General features: G+C 39.1%; 1 protein-coding gene across 1 annotated transcript in view; it reads left to right on the top strand.

The window, feature by feature from the left end:
• ZSWIM5 (zinc finger, SWIM-type containing 5) overlaps positions 1-23,209 on the top strand; it is a 317,188-nt gene that overhangs the window by 211,548 nt on the left and 82,431 nt on the right. Inside the window, exons 3-5 of the mRNA XM_006839698.1 lie at positions 4,355-4,503; positions 5,037-5,187; positions 21,198-21,377. Coding sequence (XP_006839761.1) covers positions 4,355-4,503; positions 5,037-5,187; positions 21,198-21,377 — 480 coding nt within the window. The remainder of the gene's footprint in view (positions 1-4,354; positions 4,504-5,036; positions 5,188-21,197; positions 21,378-23,209) is intronic.

Raw genomic sequence — 23,209 nt, 5'->3', positions numbered from 1 at the left:
AGACATATTGTCAGGAGGGACCAGTCGCTGGAGAAGGATATCATGTTTGGTAAGGTGGAGGGTCAGAGAAAAAGAGGAAGACCCCCAAGGAGATGGATTGGCCAAGTGGTATAATCAATGGACTCAAGCGTGGCAACAGTAGTGAGGTTAGCCCAGGATTGGGCAGTGTTTCGTTCTGCTGTGCTCAAGGTCACTATGCGCTGGTACTGACTGGATGGCACCTAACAACAACAACAACAACAACTTTGGCTCTGTTACACAGTGAGTGGGGTTATAGAGGATACAGTTGTGGCTGTGATATCTGGGCATTATTGCTGTCCCCTGTTAGTGAGGCAAGTAGAGAAAACATACACACAAGAGAGAAGAAAAACAAATAATAGTGAAAAACAAAACAGCAAAGGAAAAGAAAAAAAGCAGACAATACCTAGAAAAAGAATATCAAATCCAGAAAGAACACAGAGGAAGAAGGAAATAAAAATTTTAAACCACAGAAGAGAAAGAAAGAAAATAAAGAAAAAGAACTAAGCATAATTAGGGAAAGAAATTAATAAAAGGGAAAGAGAGCAGAGATAGTAAAAACAAATAGAAAAAAAAAACGGAAAGAAGTAGCAGTGTTTTGAGAAAGAGAAGAAGAAAAATTTAAAGCTGAGATAAGAGGATGGAAATAAAGAAAGGATAAAGAGAGGAGGGAGGAATAAGCAAACAAAAACAATGAAACGAAAAAAAAGAAAGGGCAGATGTCAGACCCAGAAAGGAGAAAATTCTAGGGTTTCCTGCCAGACCAAAACTTAATATGGTGGGTGGGTAAGGGATGAACCAGTGACTCTGCAGCCCCAGATGGAGTTCCTATAGGGCTAGTTTTGTCCATTTTGGGTACACAATTCAAAAGTAGTTATACAGATTCCAAAGCACCTGAGGGATCAGGGTATTTCCATCCCAGAGAGCAGTCAGGAGTAAGAGATTCTGCTAGTCCAGGGCTGGCCAGAACCTGCTCTGCAGGCCTGGAGCAGGCCACTCCTGTTTCCAGGTGCCAGGATTGAAGCTGCTAGTTTCCCACTCGCTTTGATGTGCCTCCGACTACCCAGAGAGTATATGCAGGTGGGGACTTGACATGCTCTGGTCAGGGTAATGTATACAAGAAAAAAAATTCACACCCTTTTCTCCACCAATAAACTCTATGCCACCTACCACCCTCTTACCTTCAAAGCCACTTGAGAAAGTTCAAGATAGCCACACCAGTCAGCACATATCATCTCTCACCTGTGTTTTGCCACACACATCTGTTCAGCTGCTTCTCCTAGCAAGGGCTAGTCAGGGATGGCAAGGACTGGCTCTGCAGGTCTGAAGCAGTGCTCACCCAAATGCAAGTGCTGGGGTTGGTGTGGATAACTTTCCACTAAATTTGATGAGGCTCACAACTGCAGCACTCAACTCTGTGCAGTTCCAACCTCTAGGATAATGGGAGCTTCACTGGGAGTGTATGCAGGTGAGGGCCGGCCTTTCCTCTGGTCACAAGAGGAGTGTGAAAAACAAAAATTTCACCTTGATCTCCACAAGCCACCGATACAATGCCAATATGCTGTCTTGTCTCTGAAGTCACTCACAAAAGGTTAAGATGGCCATGCTACATCTTGTCTACCAGTAAAGATCACCAGTTTGTCTCCTTTTTTGCCGCCTCTGTCAGCTTTCTCTTCAAGTAAGCATTCATTCCACTTCTCTATCTAAAACTCAGGGTTCCAGGACTGTAATCGGCATCTGTTTCATTTGGTTTCCCTTATCTTGGTTGTAGAGCAGGGGTGGGGAACATTTGTTCTGGCACATTTTTTAACATCATTCACATATACTCAAGATCATGTTTTAGCTCTTCTAGACTTGTTTTAATTTTCTTCGGTTTCAGCCTTAACTTACATATGACCAATTGGTGGTCTGTTCTAGAGTCGGCCCTTGGCCTTGTTTTAGCTGATGTTATTGAGCTTCGCTATAGTTTGTTCCCACAGATGTAGTTAATCTGATTCATGTGAATGTCATTTGGTGAGGTACATGTGTATAGTTGCTGTTTAGGTTGTTGAAAAAGGTATTTGCAATGAATAAGTCATTGGTCTTGCAAAATTCTATCATGTGGTCTCCAGCATAGTTTCTACCACCAAGGCCATATTTTCCAACTACATATTCGTCCTCATTGTTTCCAACTTTTGCATTCCAATCACTAGTAATTATCAATGCATCTTGATTACATGTTTGATCAATTTCAGACTGAAGAAGTTGGTAGAAATCTTCAATTTCATCATCATGGACTTATAATGGTATTAACTAGCCTTCCTTGTAGGTATATGGATATTATCCTGTCACAGACAGCATTGTACTTCTAGATATATCTTGAAATATGCTTTTTGACAATGAATGAGATGTGAGTCCTCTTCAGTCTGTCATTCAAAGAATAGTAAACCATATGATTGATTAAAAATGGACAATACCAGTCGATATCAGCTTACTAATGCCTAGGATGCTTCTCTTTATACATTCCATTTCATTTTTTACCACTTCCAATTTTCCTAGATTCATACTTTGTACATTTCATGTTCTGATTACTAATGAATGTTTACAGCTGTTTCTTCTCATTTTGAGTTGTTCCCCATCAGCAAATGAAGATCCAAAAGCTTTGCTCCATTCATGTCATGTCTGTACTTTGAGGCAGAAGCTCTTCCCCAGTCATGTTTTCAGTGCCTTCCCAGTTAAGGGGCTCATGCTCTGGCATTATACCTGATAGTATTTCACTGCTATTCATAAGGTTTTCAGTGACTAGATTTTCATAAGTGATTCTCCTCTTCTTCTTCCTTGAGTGAACTTTAAAAGCAGAATTTTTTTATGTTCTAAGAAAATATTTTTGTTTTAAGATAATAAATTAAAGCATATTTTAATTCCATAAAAAAGCAAAATGGAAAAATAAACATCACCTTCCTGGAATAATGGATAGCTTTGCTGATATCAGATGGATCTTGGCTGAAAGCAGAAAATACCATTAAAATGCTAGTGTTTTATTGACTGTGCAAAGACAATCAACTATGTGGATCATAGAAAATTATGATCCATTGTAAAGAATGGGAATTACAGAACTTTTAATTGTGCTTATGCAGAGCCTGTACATAGAGGCAGTTGTTCACACAAAACAAGGGGATACTATTTTTAAATCAGAAAAAGTGTGCATTAGCATTGTATCCTTTCACCATACTTACTCAATCTGTATGCTGAACAAACAATTAGAGAAGCTAGACTTACTGTATGAAGAAGAATGTGTCATCAGTATTGAAGAAGACTCATTAACAACGGCAATATGCAGATGACACACCTTCCTTGCTGAAAGCAAAGAAGACTGGTGCACTTAGTGATGAATATCAAAGACTACAGTCTTCAGTATGGATTTCATCTCAATATAAAGATTTTTTAAATCCTCACAACTGGACCAATAAACAACATCATGATCAATGTAAAAATGGGTTAAGGTTATCAAGAATTTCATTTTAGTTGGATCCACAATTAAAGCCCTTGGAAGCAGAAGTCAAGAAATCAAACAACATATTGTAATGGACAAATCTGCTACAAAGGCCCTCTTTAAAATGTTTAAAAGCAAAGATGTCACTTTGAAGACTAAGGTGCAATTGATCCAATCCATGGTACTTTCAGTCACTTCACATTCATGCATAAGCTGGACAATGAATGAAGCAGAGCAAAGAATTGATGCCTTTGAATTATTGGATTGGTGAGGAAAATTGAATATATTATGGACTGTCAGAAGGACAGACAAATCTGTCTTGGAAGAACAGCCAGAATGCTCCTTAGTAGCAAGGATGGCAAGACTTTGTTTCACAAATGTACTTTGGACATACCATCAGGAAGTACCAGTCCCTGGAAAGGGGCATAATACTTTGGATAGTAGAGAATCAGTGAAAAAGAGGAAGAACCTCAGTTAGATGGATTTATACAGTAGCTGCAACAATGGGCTCAAACATGGCATTGACTTTGAGGATGGCACAAACCGGGCAATGTTTCATTCTGTTGTACAAAGAATCTATGAGTCAGAATCAACTCAACAGCATTTAACAACATTTTCATTTTTGTGTATCTCCTTCTAGACTCTTTACTCTAAGAAGACATTTGTAGACCTTGGAAGAGAATACAACTGGAACCTAAATAAACATGAAGCCAGTACTAGATCTCTTACATTTATGTAAGACCATACAATTGACAAAGCCCAGAATATCCATCTGTGTTTGAATGTGCTCAAAAAGTATTCCCCCTGCTTCATGTGTGGCATGTAAACTCAGAGGATTCATTTCACTGTTCCTATTCTTCATAGGTGCCCCTGACCCTACAGCTGGGGCCAGCATTGATGATGAGAACTGCTGGCATCTGGATGAAGAACAGGTGAAGGAACAAGTGAAGCTCTTTCTTTCCCAGGGTGGTTACTATGGCTCTGGAAAGCAACTCAACTCAATGTTTGCCAAGGTAAGACATGAAGATACAACGTTTTTTGTTTAAAGTAAGCTGGACTAACCATACTTCTAGTTTCATGCATTGCAACCAGTCACTTGACCTAGATGTTCTAAATGAGATCTAGTGGAAGGCCTGATCAGAGCAGACCTGAGCAAGTTGCAACCAGCAAGCCTTACTATCTCACAATGATAGTCCTTTCAGCTCCACTCTCTAAATGAGTTAGCATGACTTTGTAGGTGAGGCAGGGAGGAAAGAGAGAGGACATTTAATAAAGAAGCCATTTTTTTTGCTTTGACAAAATATTCCAAATGAGCTCTTGAAGTATAATGTCTCAGCAGTATCCCTGATGATAGTATTTCAGAACTGGGTTCTCTCATAACAGGCTTTCTTGATACATGCAGAGAACTTGCTTACAGAGCAAGAGTCCTTCTTTCTGGCATTTTGTGCTCAGATATTTTGTCTTCTACTTCCCCTTCTCCCCTTCCTTCTCCCTATACTTTTTATAATGTGCAGTCACCAACTCTTTGCCTCTCCTTATTCATCAGGTTCGAGAGATGCTGCGAATGAGAGATTCCAATGGAGCCAGGATGTTGACACTTATAACTGAGCAGTTTATGGCTGACCCACGTCTCACACTCTGGAGGCAGCAAGGAACAAGCATGACAGACAAGTGCAGGCAACTCTGGGATGAGCTAGGTAATTCCCCTAACTATGTCCTACTAGCTTGTGCTTTGGCAACAGTGTTGATAAACACTTGTAAATGAGTAATTTCTTTTATAAGGATTAGTGTAAACTCATTCCTTTGAGGTTGAGATTAAAGATGTCCTAAACGTTCAGCTTTTTAAAACTGACGTACCACTCTATCACCTACTCTTCCTCCCTTCAGGGCTCTCCCTCTGATCTTTGGGTTCCATAGCTCACTTTATATCTTTCTACTTCCACGAAAATTTAAAGCCTCAGAAACCCTATACAGGGTCACTATGAGTCAGGACTGACTTGACTGCACTCAACAAAAACAGTTAACAATATTTACAGTTCAATGATCTATTAGGGAAGGAACAAGGTACAATTTGGGATCAGCAACAACTTAAAAGTAATAGGAACAACTTAAGATACAATTCTTAATCAGGATAGATTCGTCTTGCCCTCTGCTGGTAGACCCTGCTTGAGGCCAACTCAGGCAAGTGTTACAACTCATCGCTCCATGAGTCAGCAAGCCCCACCACAGCTGTCTCACACTGGTCTCCTGGTTCCTGCTGTTTGGCACAACTATCCCTCTTGCTACTGCTGTGCCATTCTTGTTACTGCTGTGCCATCATTTTTCACTGTCTTCCATGTTACAGCTCCTCTGCATGTCTCTCTCTGGTCATGTCTCCCTTTAAATCTAGCAGGATGGCAGAACCGGCTAATCGTCTCACATCCGTGGGCTAATGCGTCAGACTGCAAAGTCGTTTGAACTGCAAGCTCAGTGGTTCAAACTCTCCAGCTGCTCCTTGGAAACCCTATAAAGGGTCACTATGGAGCTCTGGTAGCATAGTGGTTATGAATCGGTCTGTGAACCGCAAGGTCAGCAGTTCGAAACTACCAGCTGCACTGCGGGAGAAAGATGAGGCTTTCTGTGCCTGTAAAGATTTACAGCCTTGGAAACCCTGTTCAGGGTTGCTATGGGTCAGAACTGACTCGACGGCACTTAACAACAACAACAACATGGGTCGGAATCGCCTCCATCACACTTAACAACAACAACCCCTACTAACCCTGGTGTGGTGCTGTGGGCTAATGCACTGGACTGCAAGGTTGTTTGAACTTCATGGTCGATGGTTCAAGCTCACCAGCCATTCCTTGGAAACCCTATACAGGGTCGCTATGGGTTGGAACCGACTTGGCAACACTTAACAACAACAACCCTTACTAGCCAAGAGTCCTGGTGTGGTGCTGTAGGATAATGCATTGGACTGTAAGGTCAGTTTGAGCCTCAAGGTCAGCAGTTCAAACCTACAAGCCATTTCTTATAAACCCTATACAGGATTGCTATGAGTCTGAACCCATTCCACAACACTTAACAACAACAACAAACCCCTACTAGCTAGTGGAAAAACCACTCAGAGTAATTCAGAACTCCCTTATCTTGTTTCCACAGCTTTCTACATTTTGCCACATAGGAGCCTTTGCTGAGAGAAGACCTGTGCCCTTGGCTTCTGTTGCATGGCACTTGCCAAACTGTTCAAATACTTATCAGCTCACTTTTATCACATTACCTGGTTCTGCTCTTCTGTTTCACTCCTACAAGATGTATTAGACATAGAGCAGTTTCTAAGATACAGGCTTGGCCTCCTGTCTTCTTTATCTATATTCCCTTGAGAGTTTTCAGTTTTTTTCATATGATAGCTTCAGAGTTCACCTCTATGGTGACAACTTTGAAATCTCAAGTTCAACTTCTTCTCACTGTTCAAAACTCTAATTCCGTATTAGTAGCTTCCCATTGAACACTTCCATTTAAACATCCCCTGATTACCTCGAGCTTAAGAAATTAAAAAATGAACTCAGACCTTCCTTACAAAAAGATTCCTCTGACTCTGTATAGCATTGGCACCATCATTCCTTACTCTGCCAAACTTACTGTCAAGGACTCTTTTTCTTCATTCTCTATATCTAGTCACCAATTTCATTTGATTCTTTGACCTTCAAAGTACAATTTAGTACCTATTTCCTTTTTTTATTCCTTACCATCACTGTTCTATTTAAGGGTCTTGGCACATATAGATTAGAATAGTGGCCTTCTGAATGGCCTCTCTATTCTAGGGCCTCCTTCTCAGTACAGTTCTCATTTGATCATTTCTCTGTATCATTCCCCTGCTCCAAAGTCAATTTTGCAATGCTAATACTCAATTCCTCTTCCTGTTTTTGGAGCCTTTCGTATCCTGAGTTCATCATGATCCCATTTGGGAGATATGCTAGAAAAATTTTAATATGTCAGGCTCTCACATGTGAGAAGACTTAAAAAAAAAATTGTGGACAAATGGAATTAAAAGACAAAAATAAAAAATATAAGCTTTATTTCTCTACATAAGCTTCATCAAAGCCAAGACATTTTCAGAAGCCATGATAATCAGCCATCAAGTCCATCCCTAAAGAACTGAGTGGCTTGGAAATTGAACCATGGCAGTGCAGTCTATTTTGTGTTATTAACTGAAGAAAAATGGGTAACCTTTAAAGATTTTTTAAGATTAGGAAACAAAGAAGTTAGAAAACGTCAAATCAGGATTGCAAGGTGGATGCCAAATGATTTCCCATCAAAACTCTCACAAAATTGTCCTTGTTTGTTGAAAGTTAGGAGCAGGAGCATTGTAGTGGAGAAAGACTCTAGGGAAGCTGCTTTCCCGGGTGTTTTTTTTTTCTTTTTTTGCTAAAGCTTTAACTAACTTTTTCAAAACACTCTCATAATAAGCAGACATTATTATTCTTTGCTCTTGATCCTTCTGCTTTTACTTTGACCCAAGCACTTCCATCTCTTGGTAACCATTCCTTTTATTGTTTTTTGTTTTCAGGGTTTTACTGGTAAAGCCATGTTTCATCTCCTGTTACAATTATTCCAAGATACACTTCAGGATGTTGATATCACTTGTTTAAAATTTCCATTGAAATCTCTGCTCTTGTCTGCAGCTGATATGGGTATAACATTTTTGGCACCCATGAAGCAGAAAGTTTGCTCAACTTTAATTTCTCAGTCAATTGATAAGCTAAACCAGTTGAGATATCTGTGGTGTTGACTGTTGTTTCTGCTGTTAATCATCCAGCCTCTTCAAGTAGGGCAAGAACAAAGTTAATTTTTTCTTTGAATATTGATGTGGATGTCCTAATACTGAAGGGTTCATCTTCAACATTGTTTCATGTAACACAACTTATACATTTGCAAGCTGTTGATTTCTTAAGGCATTTCCCCCATGTGTTGGTGATTTCACCATTCTTTCACCCCAGCTTCACCATAAATTTGATGTTTGTTCTTACTTCAATTTTAGCAGAATTCATGTTGCTCTGAGAAGGCCTCTTTTCAAAAATGATTTCTTATCCTTCTTATTGCCTCAAACTAGATCTTGTTCAGACATAACAAGTTAATTTGAGTTTATTGGGGATTGGTATAAAACCAAATTGAAATCCATGCATAGGTTTTTCATAATACTCATTTTCCATGAACTTTTTAAAGGTCCCTGGTAGTTTTCCCAACTCAGAAAGCAACAATAGGCTATTGTTAGATGGAATTACCCTCCTTTGAATTGTAAGTGGCTCTTTGTATCTTGTACTTCTTCTGCTTTACTGTTTATACAAAATGGCATAAGAAAAAGCTGCAGTTTGGGATTTTAGTGAGTTATCCTGGACTGAAGCATATGTTTTATAGGTTTGTTGCTGTTAGTTGCCATCAAGTCAGTACCATCTCCTAGGGACGTTACGCACAACAGAATGAAACACTGCCCAGTCCCTGGCCAACCTCACACTCATTGCTACATGTGAGTCCATCACTTCTGCCACTGTGCCAGTCTGTCTCGTTGGGGATCTTCCTCTTTTTCTCCAACCTTCCACTTTACCAAACATGATATCCTTCTAGAATGACTGGTGCCTCCTGACAACATGTCCAAAGTATGAGATCAAGTCTGGCCATCCTGACTTCCAAGGAACACTCTGGCTGTACTTCTTCCAACACAGATCTCTTTGTTCTTTTGGAAGTCCCTGGTACTTTCGTAGCATAATGGTTACGAATTGGGCTGTGAACCTTAAGGTCAGCAGTTCAATACTACCAGCTGTTCCATGGAAGAAAGATGAGGCTTTCTGATCCCATAAATATTTACAGCCTCAGAAACCCTGTACAAGGTCACTATGAGTTGGAACCGACTCCATAGCACATAACCACCAACACCAATACCATAACGCAAATGCATCAGTTCTTCTATGGTCTTCCTTATTCACTTTCGCATGCATATGAGGTTATGAAAATACCATGGCTTGGGTCAGGCACACCTTAGTGCTCAAACTGACATCTTTGCTATTCAACACTTTAAAAAGGTCTTGTGCAGCAGATTTGCCTAACACAATATGTCGTTTGATTTCTTGACTGCTGCTTCCATGAGTGATGATGGTTGATCTGAGCAAAATGAAGTCTTTGACAACTTCAATCTCTTCTCCATTGTTAAGAATGTTATTGGTCCAGTGGTGAAGACTTGTTTTCTTTCCAGTGAGGTGTATCCCATACCAAAGGCTGTGGTCTTTGATCTTTATCAGCAAGTATTTTAAGACCTCTTCTCTTTCAGTGAACAAGGCTGCATCATCTGCATATCTCAGGTTGTTAATGAGACTTCCTCCAATCCTGATGCCACATTTTTCCTTATATAACCTAGCTTCTCAGATTATTTGCTCAGCAGACAGATTGAATTAAGTATGGTGAAAGAATAAAACCCTGTTGCATCAACTTTCTTAATTTTAAACCATTCGGTGTTCCCTTATTTCTTTTGAACAACTGTGTGTTGGTCTATGTATAGGTTCTTCTTGAGCACAATTAAGTGTTCCTGAATACTCATACTTCACAACGTTGTCCAAAGCTTGTCATGATCCACACAATCGAAAGCCTTTTCTTAGTCAATAACGCAGAAGTAAATATCTTTCTTGTATTCTCTGCTTTCAGCCAAGATCCAACTTATGTCAGCAAGTGTATCCCTCGTTCCATGTCCTCTTCTTAATCCAGCTTGAACCTCTGGAAGTTCTCTGTCAATGTATGGTTGCAGCCTTTTTTGTAGTATCTTTAGTAAAACTTTACTCACATGGGATATCAATGCTGTTGTCGGTTTCCACATTACGTTGGATCACCTTTCTTTGGAGTTGGCACAGATAAGGATCTCTTATAGTCCATTGGCCAGGAAGTTAGTTGTCTTCCAAATTTCTTTGCATAGATGAGTGAGTGCTTCCAGTGCCATATCAGTTTGTTGAAACATTTCCATTTGTGTTACATCTATTCCCAGTGCCTTATTCTTTGCCTTTACGATTGTTAAATCTTGATATATGCTACCTCTTGAAATGGTTGAACAGAGACAATCTCTTTTTGACTAACTGTCTGTATTCCTTCCATCTTCTTTTGATGCTTTCTATATCATTCAACATTTTGCCTGTAGAATCCTTCAACACTGCTAGTCAAGGTTGGAATTTTTTCTTCAGTTCCTTCAGCTTGAGAAAATACTGAGCATATTCTTCCCTTTTGGTTTTCATTATAATATTTGACTTTGTCTTCTCGAGCTGACCTTTGAAATTTTCTGTTCAACTCTTGTACCTGCTCACTTCTTCCATTTGCTTTAGCATCTTTATGCTGGAGAACAAATTTCAGAGTCTCTTCTAACATCCATTTTGGTCTTTTCCTTTTTTCTTGTCTTCTTAATGACTTTTTACTTTCTTCCTGTATGATGTTCTTGATGTCATCTCACAACTCTTCTGATCTTTAGTCTTAAGTGTCTGTTGCATCAAATCTGTTCTTGAGATGATCTCTAAATTCAGGTGGAATATATTCAAGGTCATATTTTGGCTTTGGTAGACTTGTTTTAATTTTCTGCAGCTTCAGCCTGAAATTGCATAAGAGCAATTGATGGTCTGTTCCACAATCTGCCCTAGGCTTGTTTTGGCTGATGATGTGGAGCTTTTCCACCATTTCCTTCCACAGATGTAGTCAATTTGACTTCTGTGTATTCCATCTGGTGAGGTCCATGAGTATAGTCATCATTTATGTTATTTTAAAAACGTACTCACAATTGCTGGTGCAAAATTCTATCATGTAATCGCCAGCATAGTGTCTATCCCCCAGACCATATTTTCCAACTACTAACCCTTTCTCTTTGTTTCCAACCTTTGAATTCCAGTCATCAGAAATTATAAATACATCTTGATTGCAAGTTTGATCAATTTCAGATTGAAGAAGTTGGTAGAATTCTTCAATTTCATCATCACTGGCTTTAGTGGTTGGTGCGTAAATTTGAATAACAGTGGTGTCAACTGGTATTCCTTGTAGATGTATTGATATTTTTCTATCACAGACAGCATTGTACTTCAAGACAGATTTTATTATGTTCTTTTTGATGATGAATACAGCACCAATCCTCTTCAATTTGTCATTCCTAGCATAGTAAACCATGTGATTATCAGATTCAAAATGGCCAATACCAGGCCATTTCAGCTCACTAATGCTTAGTATATTGGTGTTTATGTTTTCCGTTTCATTTTGACAATTTCCAATTTTCCTAGATTCATACTTCATACATTCCATGTTCTGATTATTAATGGATGTTTACAGCTGTTTCTCTTCATTTTGAGTCGTTCCCATCAGTAAATGAAGATTCCAAGGACTTTACTCCCTTTGCATCATCAAGGTCAATTCTACTTTAAGGAGGTATCTCTTCCCCAGTCGCATTTTGAGCACCTTCCAACCTCAGGAGCTCATCTTCTGGCACTATATCTGACAATATTCTGGTGCTCTTCATCATATTCAGTATTCAATAATATGGTGTTGACAGTGTTCCACTGCTATTCATAAGGTGTTAGTGACTAAATACTCAGAAGTAGTCCATCTCCTCTTCCCAGTCTTCCTTCATCTGGAAGCTCAGCTGAAACCTGCCTACCATGGGTGACCCTGCTGGTATTTAAAATACCTGCAACATAACTTCCAGCATCACAGCAACATACAAGACACCACAATACAACAAACTGACAGACGAGTGGTGGTTTATAGATTTAGGACTGAATTTTTAGGGATTAGTGATTTGGGGAGTACACTTGTTTGCTCTGAGGCTGATAAATCTGTGTTTTTGCTTTGTGTACTGAGACGTTTTCACATCAACTGGGACACTAATGGCTTTGGATTTCTTGTTAATAATTTAAAATGAGTGTTATGTGACATTCTCTGTGTTAAAGATTATACTCACATTGTTTCATTTAATTCTCATAACAATTCTCTGAGGTAACTATGTGCCTGCTATCTCTTATTACTTCTGGATAAGGAATAAAATTAAAGAATTATAGAATGTTCAGTGACACAATCACGCCTTCTGAAATATAGAAATGGTGTACTAATATTAGTCTACAGCAACTAGCTCAACCAGTTGTGACCAGGATTGCAGGGTTACATGATACAAAGTGTGCTTTCTAGACTTACTCTTTCCTCTGAAAGAGTAAGATGTTAGCACTGTCATATTTTTAGATGAGAAAACCAAGTTCAGAAAAGTTAAATATTTTGTTCAAGGTCACATGCTAGTAAGTGCCTGACTGCACTCAATTCTATCTTGTTATGCACTTTCTCTTTAAAAGTAAATGTCTCTTACAGTTTTGGAATTAGTCTTCTTCAGAGTACATTCATTCATTTGAGGACTGAATATCTTGAAGTAATTTCTGTACCAATCAAAGGATTGTGCTGCAGACTTGGACTTGACCTTTTGAGCAAAGCTGACATCTAGTACTTTCAAAGTTCTTGTCATAGACTTCTCTTCATATGAAAACTTCTTCTTTTGACATTTCAAATCTAAGAAATTGCTGTATCAGCTTTCCAAGAAATCCTCTGCATTCTGCTAAGATAGTAGTTCTCAAACTTTAGAGTGTCTCAGAGTAACTTGGAATGCTGTTTAACAGAGTGGTTGAATTCAGTAAATTTGAGTGGGGCCTGAGAATTTACATTTCTAATAAATTCCCATCTAATGCTGATTCTGTTGATCCATAGACCACCTTTGAGAACCACTGCAACTAAGGGAAGCCTTATTGGATCATATAGTAGAACATAGTGCATTCAGACTTCCCCTAACTACTCTGGGGTTAGTTATGGGCCGTGGAGTTGTTCCGACTCATAGCAACCCTGTATAGGGTTTCCGGGGCTATAAATCTACGGGAGCAGAAAGTCTCATTTTTCTCCCGCGGAATGGCTGGTAGTTTCCAACTGCTTACCTTGAAATTAACAGTCCAACTCATAACCACTATGCTACCAGAGCTCCTCTAACTACTCTGTTGTTGTTGTTAAGTGTTGTCGAGTCAGTTCTGACTCATAGCAACCCTGTATAGGGTATTCAAGGAGTGACTAGTAAGCTTGAACTGCCAACCTTGAGGTTCAAACCGTCCTTGCAGTCCAGCACATTAACCAGTAGTGCCACACCTGGACTCCACTAACTATTCGAGGGAGTCCTTATTGGTCACAGGGTCTGCTCCCATGAGAATAGGCTAGCCAGGGTTTGTAGGAACCTAGAGAAGTAGATTATTGCTTTTGGTTGCTGAGGCTAAAAAAATAAAAGCCATCAAATATGAAGTTCCTTATCTCTGCACCTAGGAATCTGTTAACTATCCATATAGGGATCCATATGCTTTGCTTTCTCTCCTGCTATATTCCATAAAGTCTGTCTGCTCCCATAATAGGTTAATCTGCACATATTTTCACTGAGTTATGTCCCATCTTGTTTTCTCAGAGCTTTGATCTTGTAATTATCTCCTTTCTTTGGTACCACTAATTTCTCACTCTACTAGATCATTCCTACCAGCATGCAAATAAGCTCTAATATCTTTAAATATATATATAAAAATTCCCTTGACCCTACCATCCCCCTCCAACTATTACTCCATTTTTTCATTTCCTCTTTAAAACAAAATTTACTTAAAAGTTGTCTGAAATCAATCTTTCCATCTGCTCACATCCATTCTCTCTTGTCTACTCCAATTCAACTTCCATTGCTTATTGCTACCATTCAACAAAAATTAATTTTATCAAAAATCACCAGTGACTTCAGTTTTACTAGATACAATGGTCAATTCTCAGTTCTCATCTTATGTAATCTCTTAACAATTTTCAGTAAGTTGACTATACCTTTCTTGAAACATTCTTCTCTTGGTTTCCATAACCCAACACTTTCCCGACTTTCCTCCTAATGTCCTGGCTAATTGTCTACTTTTTAGGCTTTTCGTATTGAATACCCTGAAGCATTCTCTTCCTGTCTATATCTTCTGCCTAATATTCAGTCTCATGGCTTTAAATATCATCCAGGTGTAAATAAGTCACAAATTTATGTCTCCAACCCTGCCCTTTCTCTGAGATCCAGTCTCAATATCCAACTGCCCCCACTTTCAAGAAACCTCTCAAAATTTAACTTGACTATCATCACAAAACCCTTAACTTCCCCCCAAATCCCGATTTTTCCCATTTTGTCTCCATCTCAGTACAAAGTGTTAACATACATCCACTGCCCAAGAAGAAAATCTGAGTCATCGTTGAGTCTCCATTTTCTACTTTGGATATATTGTCAGGAGGAACCAGTCACTGGAGAAGGATATCATGTTAGGTAAGGTGAAGGGTCAGAGAAAAAGAAGAAGACCCCCAACGAGATGGATTGGCCAAGGGGGCAGCATCAATGGATTCAAGTGTAGCAACAATAGTGAGATTTGCCCATGATCAGGCAGTGTTTCATTCTGCTGTGCATAAGGTCGCTATGGGTCGGTACTGACTCGATGGCACCTAACAACAACAACAACAACATGGAACTGCAAGGTCAGTGGTTCAAGCTCACCAGCTGCTCCTCAGAAACCCTATACAGGGTTACTATGGGTCAGATCTGACTCGACGGCACTTAACAACAACAACAAATGGTACTGTAGGATAGCGCTGGACCACAAAGTCAGTATGAACTACAAGCGTGGCGGGTCAAACTTACCATCTGCTCCTTGGAAACCCTATACAGAGTTGCTGTGTGTTAGAATGGACTCGACAGCACTTAACAACAACATATCCAATCCAAGACCAGTTGACTCTCAGAGTTGGGAAAATGAGACAATATATTTTAAACACTTAATATAATACTTAGTGCATAAAAAGAAATAGTGTGGCGCTGAACTGCAAGGTTGGTTTGAACCACAAGGTCAGTGGTTCAATCTCACCAGCCACTCCTTGGAAACCCTATACAGGGTTACTATGGGTCGGAACCAACTCGATGGCACTTAACAATAACGTTATTATCTTAGGAGTCCTAGTATGGTGCCATAGTATAAGCACTCGACCTCAAGGTTGGTTTGAACCATAAAGTCTGTGGTTCAAGCTCACCAGCCACTCCTTGGAAACCCTATACAGGGTCACTGTGAGGCAGAACCAACTCGACAGCTCTTAGCAACAACAACATTCATTATCTTGGGAGCACAGTCGCTCCATACAATAAGCACTGGACTGTGAACCACAAGGTTCACAGTTTGAGTCCACCAGCTACTCTGTGGGAGAAAGATGAAGCTTTCTGTTCCTGAAGAAATCTCATACAGTGTCGTTAAAAGTTGGAATACTCAATGGCACTTAACAACAATTATTATCTTGGAGACCCTAGGAAGTACAAAAGGTTAAAGTGCTCAGCTGTTAACAAAATATTGGACGTTAGAGTTCACCCACAGGTGCATTGGAAGAAAAGGCTGGCAGTCTACTTCTGAAAAATCAGCTATGAAAACCCAACAGAACACAGTTCTACTCTGACACATATGGGGTTGCCATGAGTCAGAATCGACTTGACAGCACTAGTTAGTATTCTTTTATTACTGTATTTAATAAACAACAATAATGTATAACTTTTATTTCCATAGTAACTATCTTTAATTAGAATTTTTAACATTTTTTTAAAGTTGTGGTATAACATGCTTTTGGATACTGGTAATACAGTCCCTATGAGTGTTGTTATATATTTAATTCTTTCTGAGAGATGTGACCATCTCTGAGTATTTTTTAAACAAATTCATACAAATGTAATTAATAAGACAGAAAACTAATTTTTAACTTGCAGATCAAATATACTGTACTTACTTTCTAGGGACTCCCTTCAAAGTACAATATCTAGGAAACAGAAATTCCTAGATGGCTAAACTTAGTACCCTATTTCCTTAGCTCTTAGGCCTATCTCAACTTGCCCAGTCTATTTCCAGTCCCTTATTACTGCCACTGTGCCAATGCATCTCCATAGTGTTCTTCCTCTTTATCGACGATAATCCATTTTCCCAAGAATAAGGTCCTTCTATAGGGACCGGTTCCTCATAAATACATGTCCAAAGTACGAGACATAAAGCTTTGCCATCCTCGCTTCTAAGGATTCTGGCTGTACTTCTTCCAAGACAGATTTGTTTGTTCTTCAGGCAGTTCATGTTGTTGTTGTTGTTAGGTTCCATTGAGTTGGTTCAGACCCATAGTGACTCTATGTACAACAGAACGAAACACTGCCTGGTCCTACACCAACCTCACAATCGTTGCTATGCTTTAACCTATTGCTACTGCCACTGTGCCGGTCCATCTCATTGGGGGTCTTGCTCTTTTTCTTTGACTCTCCACTTTACCAAGCATTATGTCCTTCTCTAGGGACTGGTTCCTCCTGATAATATGTCCGAAGTAAGAGAGATGAAGTGTGGACATCTTGGCTTTAAAGGAGCATTCTGGCTGTACTTATTCCAACACAGATTGGTTTGTACTTCTGGCAGTCCATATAGTACTTTTAATATTTTCCTCCAACACCATAAACTATGAATGATCAGTTCTTCTATGGTCTTCTTTATTCACTGTCCATCTTTCACATGCATGTGAAGTTATTGAAAATATGGTTTGGGTCAGATGTAACACTTTAAAGAGGTTGGTTTTCTTTCTTTCTTTCTTTCTTTCTTTCTTTCTTTCTTTCTTTCTCTCTCTCTCTCTCTGTCTCTCTCTCTCTCTCTCTCTCTCTCTTCTTTCTCTTTTCTTTCTTTCCTTTTTTTTACAGCAGATTCACCTAATGCAATGCATCATATTGGTTTCTTGACTGCTGCTTCCATGAGTGGTGATTGTGGATACTAGCAAAATGGAGTCTTCAAAACTTTCTCTTTTCTCCATGTTATTTATTAGTCCAATTGTGAGAATTTTTGTTTTCTTTACATTGAGGTACAATCCATATTGAAGGATGTAATTTTTTATCATCATCAGTAAGTATTTTAAGTCTTCCTCAAATCCTGATGCCACATTCTTTTTATAATCCAGTATTTCAGATTATAAAAAGTATGAGAGACAAAGTGTGACCATCTTGGCTTATAAGAAGCATTCTAGCTGTACTTTTTCTAACCCCGTATTAGTTTGTTCTTCTGGCATTCCATGATTCTTTTAATACTCTCCTTCAACACCATAACTTGAATGATCAGTTCTTCTTTTGTCTTCTTTATTCGCTATCCAACTTTCTGACATTCAAATCTGACTTGAATGTCTGGCAGTTCCCTGTCATTGTACTGCTGTAACCATTTCTGAATAATTTTCAGCAAAATTTTACTTTTTTGTGATATTAATGATATTGTTTGATGGTTTCTGCATTCTGTTGGGTCACCTTTCTTTGGAAGGGGCACAGATATGGATCTTTTCCAGTAGGATGGCCAGGTAGATGTCTTCCGTATTTCTTGTCATGGATGAGTGAGTGCCTCCAATGCTGCATCAGTTTGTTGAAACACTTCAATTTGTATTCCTTCAATTTCTGGAGAATTGCTTTTTGCCAATGCCTTCAGGACAGCTTGGACTTCTTCCTTCAGTACCATTGGTTCTGGATCATATGGTACCTCTTGAAATGCTTGAACACTGGCCAATTTCTTTTGGTACAGTGGCTCTTTATATTCTTTCCGTATTTTTTTAAAGCTTCCAGCATCATTCAGTCTTTTGCCCATAGAATCCTTCAATACTGCAACCTGAGGTTTAAATTTGTTCTCCAGTTCTTTTACTTGAGAAATACTGAGTATGTTCTTCCCTTTTAATTTTCTAACTCCATGTCTTTGCTCATTTTTTTATAATACTTACTTTGTCTTCTTAAGGTTCCCTTTTAAATTTTTTGTTCAATTCTTTCGTTCATCTTTTCTTCCAGTCGCTTTAGCTTCTTCTGATATGCATTTTGGACTTTTCTTTGTTTCCTGTCTTTTTAATGACCTTTTGCTTTCCTTATATATAATGCTCTTTATGTCATCCCACAATTATTCTGGTTGCCAATTATTAGTGTTTAATATATCAAATTTGCTCTTGAGATGGTCTCTAAATTCAGATGAGATATATTCAGGTCATAGTTTGGCTTCATGGACTTGTTTTAATTTTCTTCAACTTCAGCCTTAACTTACATATGAGCAGTTGGTGGTCTATTCTATAGTTAGCTTTTGGCCTTATTTTAGATAATGTTACTGAGCTTCTTCATCATTTCTTCCCACTGATATAGTCAGTTTGACTCCTGTGTATTCCATCTGGTGAGGAATACATGTATAGTTGCCATTTATGTTGTTGAAAAAAGCTATTTTTGACCTACACCTATGAATGCAGTAGCTCAAAAAAGGAAGCAAACCGTTGCTGCAAGAACTATTCCCACCCCCTTCACACAAAGGGTACACAGGGATGGGCAACTTGGACATTGGCTACCCAAAATGAGGGGAGGGATACAAGGCAAGAAGTGACTGGCTTACAAGCTTTCAAGAGGGAACCTAGATCCAAAGGGCGTGGAGGAAGGTAGAGTCTCCAGTGAGTGGTGTCCAGCCTGTCCAGGAAGGGCTGATGAAATGAAACACAGATGGGTCTCTTGTGATGCAATGGTGAATAATTGTTATCAGGACTGATTGTGAGGGTTGGAAATCTAAAGATGGGCATTTTGTAGCAAAGAGGGGAGTGATTAACTTATCAGTCTAGGAGCGGAGGACCCTGGGACCATCGATGGAGAAGAGCGAAGAGCGGAGTCCTACCCAGAGAGGCAGTGAAGCCTGAGATGGAGGCAGAGAAGACGACGTCAAGAGATGATGTGGCTGGGAACTCAGGATCAAGAGATGGAAAGGGGTTGAGGACTGTGGTAGGGGGCCGGTGCAGGCTTACAGGGTACACCCCTTGGCTGGGTGAGGATGCATAGACAGGATGGCAACTATGCCAGTGAAATGATGGATGATGGAATGAATGTAAAGCTGATGTTCTCCCATGTAGACTGTCACACAATTCACAATAAAACATTCAAAAAAAAAAAAAAAAGCTATTTTCAATAAGTTACTCGTCTTGCAAAACTCTATTGTGCGATTCCCAGCATTGTTTCTGTCACCAACATCATATTTTCGAACTACCAATCCTTTTTATTTTTAACTTTGGCATTCCAATCACCTATAATTATCAGTGTATCTTGATTGCATGTTTGATCAATTTTAGCCTGTAGAAGTTGGTAGAATTCTTCAGTTTCCCTAACTGGTTTTAGTAGTTGGTGCATTTGAATAATAGTCGTATTAACTAGTCTTCCTTGTAGACATAAGGATATTATCGTATCATAAGACAGCATTGTACTTCAAGATAGATCTTGAAATGTTCTTTCTGACAATGAATGTGACCAAAATTCCTCTTCAATTTATTATTCCCACCATAATAAGTCATGTAATTGTTTGATTCAAAATGGCCAATACTAGTCCTGTCAGCTCAGTAATACTTAGGATATAGATCTTTATGTGTTGCATTTCATGTTGACTAAAAGCCAACCTCCTAGATTACAAAAAAATGCCCACCCGAAGAAAAACCATCCAGTAGAGTAAATGTCTAAAATAATTTAAATGACCCTGAAGGCATCTTTACCTTTGCTTATGCAGTTTCTCCTATTTGGGTATACACCTTCCCTCGGCCTCGTTACCCAAAGATTGCTGGAGTATTTTTCTTTTTTAAAAATGAAGTAATACAAGTACATAAGTTAATGAGTCAAATAATTTTACAAAGCTTATAATAAAAACAGAATTTCCTTGCCCCATTCCCTTCATATCCCGATTACCACTTCTCAGGAAAAGCAAATTTTAATTTTTAGTTGTGTTTCTAATATGCTTTCACATTTCTAAATAACATTCTTATACCGCTCTTTCTTGATTTCTTAATTGTAGATATTATCTCTTGCCACCACCCCACTAAGAGGATTTGTCTCATAATACATGTATCATAAACTGCTCCCTCATCTTCTCAAAATAATATATAATGACAATATAAATATGATCTGTAGCAAAGTCATATTTAAAACAAAACAAAACAGGCTGCCATTAGATGAGACTTTGTGTGTCAGAGTAGAACTTTCCTCCAAAGGGTTTTCAGTGGCTGATTTTTAAGAACCGGACTTCTAAGCCTTTTTTTCATGGTATCCCTTGGCAAACTCAAACCTCCAACTTTTCAGCTAGCAGCCAAGAACATTAACCATTTGTATCACCGAGGAATTCCAAACATAGGAGGCTTTCAATAAAAGTTTGTTGGACTGCTAATTTGAGCTCAGGATTCAAACCTTAATCTATCTTGTTTATAAGCACAGACACACAGCCAGGTATCAAGGTGGTCTCTGCTTTAAGGAAGAATGGGAAAGAAAAATAAGCCAGTTCTATTAACTCTAGCAGAGTCCTGGTGTGGCGCCATAGGATAAGCACTCAACCTCAAGGTCAGTTTGAACCACAAGTGCTGTATTCAAACTCAGCAGCTGCTTCTCACAAATCAAGATCGCTATGAATCGGAACCGACTTGATGGTACTTAACAACAACAACAATAAAACTCTAGCCAATCTATTTTTTTATAATGAGAAGAGCTGATACTTTGGAAACTGTCTCTATCAGTTAAAAATGGAAGAAAATAATGAACTTAAACATTAAGGCTTACACATACATCAAAGGAGACATATCAAGAATGTGTGGTTTTATTTTCCAGGGGCCTTGTGGGTTTGCATCATTTTAAATCCACACTGCAAACTGGAGGAAAAATCCTGTTGGCTGCTGCAACTGCAGAAGTGGAGCGACCTTGATGTCTGTCCCCTGGAGGATGGGAACTATGGACACGAGCTGCCCAACATCACCAATGCACTTCCCCAGAGTGCCAATCACAGTCCAGGTGAGCCAGGTATCCTTTTAAGCTTTTTGTGCCTGGAAATACAAAAGTGGGGGAGGGTAAAGTCCTTAACAGTGGTAGCCAGACAGCTTTTTTGGCAATCAAAATTGTCATCCTAAATAAGAAAAGTCTCTTCCCATGTTCATCTTGAAATGCCAACCCTTAAAAATCTTTGACACTGGCAATGCTATCCTTTCCCACATCTAGCATGCCCTTAGATTGCCCAGCATGAAGTCCAACAGCCCTCTACATATATCTCCTCTACCCTTCAAGTGCTTCATGTATAATGTAACTTGGCCTCAGCTGGAATTGGTTTTATCTCAGAAAACCTACCTCAAGAGAGGGACAGAATTCCAGTTTGTTTGTTTGTTTGTTTGTTTGTTTTTAAAGCTTTAAAATGTGTCCAAACAATAGTTTTGTTTTGTTTTTTATACTGGATATCTTAACCATTTTCCTCAAATTTTTGTATAGCAGCTATCTTGGAGAGTGATGTGCTCTCAAGTTACTGTCAGGATTCCTGCACCAGGAGACATAACTTTTTAAGACAAAACCAATACATGATATTATACCCTCTGCCTTTTGAGCCCACTGACCTACCGACATCACTGGGCCTTGTTTAGTTAAGTGCTAGTTCATGTAATTCAGGGTTTTTTATGCTGACAACTAATTATTCTTTAGCCCACTGGGATCCTTTCACTGGTAGGAGATTTTACCTGAGACTGATTTTATATTTGGTTCCTTTTCTTTCATGTACTGAATCTACTGGTATTCTTATTTTAAAGAGGAAATCTCTTAAATCTTTTGTTGGGTCTTCATCTACTGTGCCATAATTGATACCAGTATATTTAAGGCAACTAAGGTCCTGGTGTGGCACTATGGGTTAATGCACCAGACTGTAAAGCCGTTTGAACTGCAAGGTTGGTCGGCAGTTCAAGCTCACCAGCTACTCCTTGGACACCCTATACAGGGTCACAATCAACTCAATGGCACTAAACAACAACAGCAACAAGGTCCTGCTGTGGTGCTGCAGGTTAATGCATTGGACTGCAAAGCTAGTTTGAACCACAAGATCAGCGGTTCAAGCTCACCATCCGCTCCTCGGAAACCCTATACAGGGTTGCTATGGTCGGAACCGACTCAGTGGCACTTAAAAACAACAGCAAGGTAACAAGAAATAAAAAGGGCAGTTTTGCAAATTTTTTAAGTTTCCCTTTTCCTGGAACTAATCTAAGCCTCCACAATACCAGAAACCATCCTTTTAGTGCTGACTTTGGATGGCATAGAAAAGGTTAAATGTATACAAACAGATGCCCCTGGGTCAGATGTCACTTCCTTCCTTCTCATAATATATTGGTTCTTTGTTGTTATGGTTCTCCTTTGAGGACACTGCTTTCTTTACCTTCTTCTCAAGTTGTGGCTGATTTCTCTCTCACACCCTTATACCATTAGGCCTTAAAGAGCAAAAGGGCATCCTGTTTATTTTTCACTGCTACTTCTACATCATTGGCCTTCCCTTCTCCCTAAAATTTCCCCTTTGAAGTCCATGCCATCCAGCTGTAGACCTTTGTGTCACTCTCCTTCATTCCTCGAAGATTGGCTTACGAGCACTACTTTATGTCAGTAATTTTATCGTAATTCTTGATCATTTCAGTAGCCACAAAGATGAATCCTTCCAGTATCCTGACCTCTCAGTTTCTTTCTTTCTTTTTTTTTTTTAATGTTTTATTGTGAATTATGTGATAGTTTACATGGGAGAACATCAGTCTTACATTCATTCTATCGTATATCATCTCATTGCCATGGTTACAATCCCCTCCATGCAATCCTTCCCCCAT

Source organism: Chrysochloris asiatica, unplaced genomic scaffold (genome assembly GCF_000296735.1).
Source record: "Chrysochloris asiatica unplaced genomic scaffold, ChrAsi1.0 scaffold00026, whole genome shotgun sequence".
Lineage (NCBI taxonomy): Eukaryota > Metazoa > Chordata > Mammalia > Afrosoricida > Chrysochloridae > Chrysochloris > Chrysochloris asiatica.
The sequence above is the reverse complement of the archived record's forward strand: the minus strand, read 5'-3'. Positions and strand labels throughout refer to the sequence as shown.